This window comes from Melanaphis sacchari, unplaced genomic scaffold, assembly GCF_002803265.2.
Source record: "Melanaphis sacchari strain LSU unplaced genomic scaffold, SCAv2.0 Contig113_pilon_pilon, whole genome shotgun sequence".
Taxonomy (NCBI): domain Eukaryota; kingdom Metazoa; phylum Arthropoda; class Insecta; order Hemiptera; family Aphididae; genus Melanaphis; species Melanaphis sacchari.
Window position 1 is genome coordinate 94676 of NW_020270439.1, and position 7549 is coordinate 102224.

Below are 7549 nucleotides of genomic sequence, written 5' to 3' on the forward strand. Positions count from 1 at the left end.
TAGAAAACATGTTATCCGAGTGCAAACTATAACGTAATTATGTGATATTCATATTATAATATTGTATTATGTGTAGGTACGTGTAGTATAATATTTGGTACCATGGTATAAAATAAATGGTTTTTTTTTTAGAACAATTAAAAACGGTGCGTCAGGAGGAACACGGGCAGATGGCTTTCGAACGGAAATCGTTTTTTCCATCCATCTTAATATTACTATTTTAATAAAAGCTAATAAAAAGATGTCCCGCCGATGAATGTCATCATCTACGACGGAGAACAATCGAATGCGCGTAGCCCATTTTTTAATCAACACGAACACAATATTTTCTGATTATTATTTTATTAATTAATTGTATTCCTTTTTGTAATTTCTTTCTCGTGACTATTTTTGTTTTATTTTATTTTAATGTACACGTATACATTTTTTTTTTTTTTTTTAAAGGCGACCAGTCATTGTCAGCTCGGCAGGTATCCGCATAGTTTTTAATGAAGTTCCCCATTGAATCAATCAACATCAACTGCGCTCATTGGAATCATTAATTCTGTCAAAAATGAAACGTACTCGTAAAATCTAATTACTATTTATTTCTGGTTAATATCTTTCACCGCGTACCTATATATTGGATATATTGTTACTAAAAAAAAAACAACTGTTACTATATAATATTATCGTTGGCCACGGGCCACGGAGGCAAAGTTGTGTTATACCTGGTAACTAATAGTGTTAAGTACGTACCTATAATTGATGTTTAAGCAGGACTTTTTTTTTATCATATTGTAAATGCGAGTAGATATTTTTCAACTGTTCAGATAAATATTAAGTATAATATGCAGTTAAAAATAAATTGTAATAATATTAATAAAAATTTTATTGTGTAATAATAGCAGCAGGGCAAAAATGCAATGTAAAATATCACTATTAAGTGATTTAAAATTTTTTTAACAATAGTATTATGAGAATAAAATGTAGTTTTAAAGTAATTTTTTTCTAGTTTAAATATTGATATGCAAAATCGCACCAGTGTAGCTATATACAACAATTAATGTACTCGTATAGTGGAGTTTTGTCTATATATAATATAATAATATGAAGATATATCAATTTGACGATTTCTTATAATCTTTTGACATTTTTAATATTTTAGATATCATAATGTCGAACATGAATTGAGTGTACAAATGTAAATTTTATTTTTAATAACTAGAGTAGCAACGAAAATGTCAATATACCTGTAATATTGAAATTTAACAATAAAACTAACATTTTAACAATTTAATCTATTATTTTTATGCAAAGATCTGCTATTGTAATGCTCTAATAAGCCTATTCGATATTCCTCCACTTCCTTTTATTTTATTTCTCTCTCTCTCTCTCTCTCTCTCTTCTCCTTCCCAACCAAGATCAGATAAATAAAAAAAAAATTTACTCAAGTTAAGTGTCACTAATAGGTGACTTCTTACTCTCGAATTCACTTGTTAATATTACTACATCACATATACCCATTGTGTTATTATCGTGTAGATTGTATATTTATTATAAAAATTAAAAAAAAAAAAAAACCATTATTTTTAAATCATTATAAATATGTAGCTCATAAAATAATTGCATTTTCAGGGTTGACAAGACGTATATACTACTGGAATGAAGATATCTTTATAGCTCGGAATAATATCCTCATTCCTGGTTAAAAATAAACGTGAATGCAACCATAATATATATATATATTATATAAAGCTAGGTATAGTTATTGCACGGAGGGAAACGGATGTATACAATATGTTGTACAATATGTATTTAGTATTTACCATTAATTTTACTGCAGTAATTTGTGTTTGAAATATTTATTTATTTTTTTTTTTTTATATATATAATACTGGGTAGATAGACCAGGAGTTAGGCGTGGAATCCAAGGCAATAAAATATTTATTGGCTTTTATAAAAAAAAAAAAAAAAAACAGAACATATTGTATGATATTTCATATATATATTTTATGTTTTATACGTTAACTAAATTAATTTTATGAGGGTCTGATATTAAATAATATAATAGAGCTTAATTCTGAGAATCACATTTTATCGAGGAATATGTTTAAACCAGCTGCAATACGAGTATACATACGATAATATTTTATTTTTTTAAAGACAACAGTAATATTTTAAGTAGCGCTTATTAATATTATTATTATTATTTTGTGGGTATGTGTGATCCTTCAACTGATCATAGTATTAATAAATAATATTTTAGATATTATTTTGATACTGGGGTATAATTTCGACATTTCTAAGTCGCAATAATATTACATATTATTCATCATAGTATAATATGATCTTGACCTCAATAAAAAATTTTCTTTTGTGTCATTATCGTATGCAAATAATTAGAACGATTTAAAAAAATATATATACCTACTCTTATATGCAAAGAAACTTACTTGCACAAATGTTAAATACACTTACAAGTTTACTTTTAATAAGCTCAATCGGTTCAATATAACAAAAACAATTAACTACATACTTATTCATAATATTGTTCACGATAACATTTTTATTTTATTTACTTATTTACTTATAATTTAATTATCTAACCTATGTCTATGGCTACAGCCACAACGTTTGTAATTTATCATAATCACGATATTTTTTTCTATGGTATCATGTAATAATACTAGTTGACATTTAATAATATGATATGAATTACACACTGAAATACTTGAGTTTTAAATTCTAATAACATAGGTACCTACTTAACAATTAATAAGTTGTGCAAATAAAATATTAAATAAACACTTGCGTATTAGGATGAAAAATACTTTTATATCTTCCAATAGGCTAAAGTGGCGTATTAATGTATAAAACAAAACAACAATTATTTAGATACTCGAAAAACAAAGGACGTGCAATATTTCTTATGTCGTAAATGGCTCGCAAAATAATACTGTAATCGATGTCATTTGTAATTTTCGTTAGAGTTATAAAAAAATTAAGTGGATGGTTTGTAAGTGACTTAATGTACGTCATTCATTAAAAATTATTAGATTTGAAGCTTGTCTCGGTGCTAAACAAGTGTTTTTTTTTTGTTTTTTTTTGTTTGAATTGTACTTCATAAATCTTAAATTTATTAATCATCAAAGATATCTCACGCAGTTTTTAACAAGCTATTATAATATTATTATATAGGTACTACACGATATAATATCGTCTTAAAAAGTTTTTTCCGGTACTGTTTATTTAATTGCAGACGATATATATAAATGAGATCATCGGAACGTTTTTACAATTATTATTAATACGTAGTATGAAGACGGTCGTCAATATAAGATCGAGGTGACTATTGACTTCAGTTCGTCATACGTATTCTCTAACTTACTCAACGAAATAAATCATGCATTCATTTATTTCATTTGTGATTTTCGTTTCATCTGTGATTTGGGTGGCCACCGCAACCGACGTGGCTTTTACTAAATCGTCTAACGAGGTATGTCATAGGTGATACCTTTATTATTATTATTATTATTATTATTATTACTATGGTTATTTTTTAAATAATAAAAACTTTTCCTTCACCGACGCTACCGTGGGCCTGTAAGTAAAATATTATGTGTAAATAGTCTGCAGTCTTTATGCACATATTGTATGACACACCCACCAAGTTCCTTTGAAAACTCTTATACGATATCATGAGGGTTGGCGGTAGTCGTTTTCAATCTCTTTTGTCAAGACCCGTACACGTATTGAATTTCTATAAAATCCATCCGGTTTCCATGTCTTGTTATAGATAGTATAATATAGTATTTGTCTAAAACGTGTTCGTATAACGATCACAGTAAAATGGAGGGTAGATTCCACCGATAAATATTTTGACCGTTTTCGTGAAATTAAATCGCTCTAGTAAGCTACCACTGCTGTGGTTACCGTGATAATAACAGTAGTTGGCATATGCTTCACTTAACCCAGTAGGTACCTAACTTTAATGTATAAGTTGTGTCATATTATCCTTATAGGTTTTAAGTTTTTGCGTCGCACTCGATTAAGTTTTGATTTACAAGTGTTTATTTTTTAGAATTTCAGATCTAAAACTCGGAAATCGGTTCAAAAAATAAACTACGACAACTGGTTAAAAGATAGAAAAACTTTTGATATCAGTTACAAAACGGATATACCGAAGGAATTCGATGCGCGTCAGTATTTCGTCAATTGTGCAAATGTCATCGGTGATGTCAAGGATCAAGGAAATTGTGCTTCTAGCTGGGTAAATAAATATACTATATTCATATAACTATATCGTACTATGCAAAATAAATATTGAATCAAAGTCTATATTATTATTATAATAATTCGAATGACTTGAACCTAATAATACAACTACAATGTCTATTAAAGTCACACGGTCAAAGCTTATCGTTTGTTCTATGCGTATTTCAGGCGGTAGCAGTGGCTTCAGCTTTCACGGATCGGCTTTGTATAGCGACCAATGGGAAATTTACTGAAAACTTGTCCGCACAAAACCTAATGTCTTGCGGTAATAGTGAAAAATTGGGTTGTGATGGTGGATCGGCGTTTAAAGCTTGGGAATTAACTTTGGACAAAGGAATAGTGACTGGTGGTAACTTCAATTCCAATGAGGTATATATAATATATATACCTAATATATATAATATAACACATACGACGAATTAATAATACTTTAATAATTTACCGTCAACATAATTTAATCGAGTTATTGAACGTAATATGGTTAATATTATACATAATATTTGAATATTTGATTTTATATAGGGTTGCCAGCCGTATAAAAACAGGCCTTGCGATCATTATGGTGATAGCAACATGACAAATTGTTCGAATCTCCATAGAACACAAATGACAATTTGCAGAAAAAAGTGTACTAACAAAAACTATAAAGTTAAATACGAAGACAATTTGCATAAAAGTAATTATATTTCACTACTTTAGCATTTTCTTTTACAGTGTATTTGGCATATGCCATAATATGTTTGAACACTTTTGTAAATATTGTCTTTAAGACTCTGGTAGATAATATAATAATTAAGCTCCTTCTAGTTTAGTACTTTAAAAGTGTCTACGCACAACATTACTTATCATCACAACAGCACTTATCACATCAAATAATATATATGCGTATGTTTTTTTTTTGCCATAGCTTCGGTCGTTTACATGACTTCATGGACAAACGTCACACAAATTCAACAAGAGATTATGACCTACGGCCCTGTGACTGCGTTCATGTATGTGTACGAAAATTTTATGGGCTACAAAGAAGGTTGGTACTTGTAGTACAATAATTAAGTCTTATATAGTTATATAGTTATAAGAATTTCCATATTTGTATCAATCAGCTTAAAAAGTAATAGATAGATAAACTACAAATATGAATAAGAGCATATATGAACTATTATGTTGGAGTATATATTTTTTTACATAATTTTTGAATATTAATCTTTATAATTAATTACAATGCAAATTTCTAAATTTTTTGAAAATAAAATGCATGTTTTATTATGGGAAAAATTAATTTATTTTGATTTCAATTTTTATAAAAGTTTTGCTTGCTTATTATCTTAAATATTTTTAGTGAATTATGCATAATTCTGGCACTAAAATATTTTAATACTATACCTAGCTACCACTGACATTAATTACATTATATTGTGCGCAAACAATCTAAGATAAGAGTTGTAAGTACGCTAATGCACCTAACCACGAACATTTGTCGTACTTACAGGAGTTTACAAGTCTACGGCCGGTGATCTTATAGGTTACCACCACGTCAAATTAATTGGATGGGGTGTTGACAACGATGGAAACGAGTACTGGTTGGCAATAAATTCGTGGAATTCAAATTGGGGAGACAATGGAATTTTCAAAATCCTCAAAGGTTACAATTTCTGTTCGATCGAACTCTTAGTGATGGCCGGCATCGCAGACGTTTCTTAGTAATAATCATGACAATAATTTTATATTATTTTTATCATATTATTTGTATTATTCCTATTAGCATAGGTAGTTAATTTGTTATTTATTTATATAATTGTTTTTGGCATTATTTTGTAACATAGTATTTTAATGATTGTATATAATAAGAAATCTATGTATATTTTAATAATTTATTGTACATACTATAATATTTCGTATAACATGATGTATTGGCTGATATAGTAATATGATACATGTTATACGGAACTAATTTATTTGATATTTTCTCACTGCAGTACACAATATATTATGTAAACTTTTTTATACAAAAATAAATTTAATCGAAAACAAATATTATTTACGTCATAAATCATATCGCATAAACATATTTTAATTTCTAGACTCTTGGATGTGTGTGTTTATGTTTCGAATATTCCCCCGTGTGGTACTTTTTCTTCTATGCAATTGCTTCGTATACACTTTTTCACATAAAAATATAAAAGTAATCCTTCAATGAATACAAAGGTATTTCTGACAAGGCAGTTCTACCTATATAGCCAAATGGAAAACGATATGAAATTTTAAATTGGAAATGCCAAACTTATGAAACGAGGAATCGAACAGTAGCATAAGGCCGGAATTGCCCCTCTCTTCGTTTTAAAACAAAATGGAAAAGAGGGTTTGCGACAGTTGTCATACGCTAAAATATATGATCCATAATTCACAAACGATTCAAAAAAAAAAAAAAATCATCAAACTTTGTTTCAAGCAACTCAGATAATATGTTTTAAAATAAAAAGAAAATGATTCAAGAACAAAGAAATGGTTAAATGATCGATAGAAAACTAATAAAAATTTAAAACAGTTGGTGTGAATATTTTCAAAAAGGACATTCAGAATATATTTTCAACTAATTTTTAAGTATTACGTAATAATGTAGGAATTATGTTATACATTCGATGTACATTCATTTTATTTTGCAAGAAAAAAAAGAGTAGAATTGATTATAATTTCAAAAATGACGCATATTAATTATAATTATAGTTATATGTTATAACGTAATAACATGTGCATAAATATTTAGAAGTTTAATGTATTTTGATATGCCCAAGTGGTATGCACTAAATTCATCAATAAATATTCGATAACGCCTTCTTTCAAAGTGTTAAGTGTTACTTGAAGGTCATAGTGTACAAACATTTTTTTAAACTTATATTATAGTTCAGATTTATTATAATAATATAATATTTGTTGAAAACTGTGAACATCATAAAATGTGAATGACGTTTAATTGAGTTTATACTTTCTTGATAATTACACATTTTCACAGTCATTTAAAAATTTAGTTGAACGTTAAGTTCACACTCAAACAAATTCAATTAAATAAATAAATCGTGAATAACGATTTATGACATTTATTCTCTATATTGTACAACACTGTGTCGGTTGTGAGGTTGTGACACAAAATTTAATTTATCAACAACCATATTTTAATTTTTTAAATACGTTTAATATCTATTAGCTAATACATAATTTTTGCATTTATAAATTAATAACTGTTTGAATAAAATATAATTTTAAGTACTGAAATATTAATGTATTAGGCTTTTTA

At 27.6% G+C, this 7549-nt stretch overlaps 1 protein-coding gene across 1 annotated transcript; it reads left to right on the forward strand.

The window, feature by feature from the left end:
• The first annotated feature begins 3260 nt into the window (after positions 1-3260).
• On the forward strand, positions 3261-6044 carry LOC112603908 (cathepsin B-like cysteine proteinase 3). The gene is made up of 6 exons (XM_025352725.1): positions 3261-3478; positions 4064-4252; positions 4426-4626; positions 4780-4933; positions 5165-5284; positions 5747-6044. Exons 1-6 carry the CDS (start codon positions 3386-3388, stop codon positions 5956-5958), a joined length of 969 nt encoding a protein of 322 aa, XP_025208510.1. The 5' UTR covers positions 3261-3385; the 3' UTR covers positions 5959-6044.
• The last annotated feature ends 1505 nt before the right edge of the window (positions 6045-7549 follow it).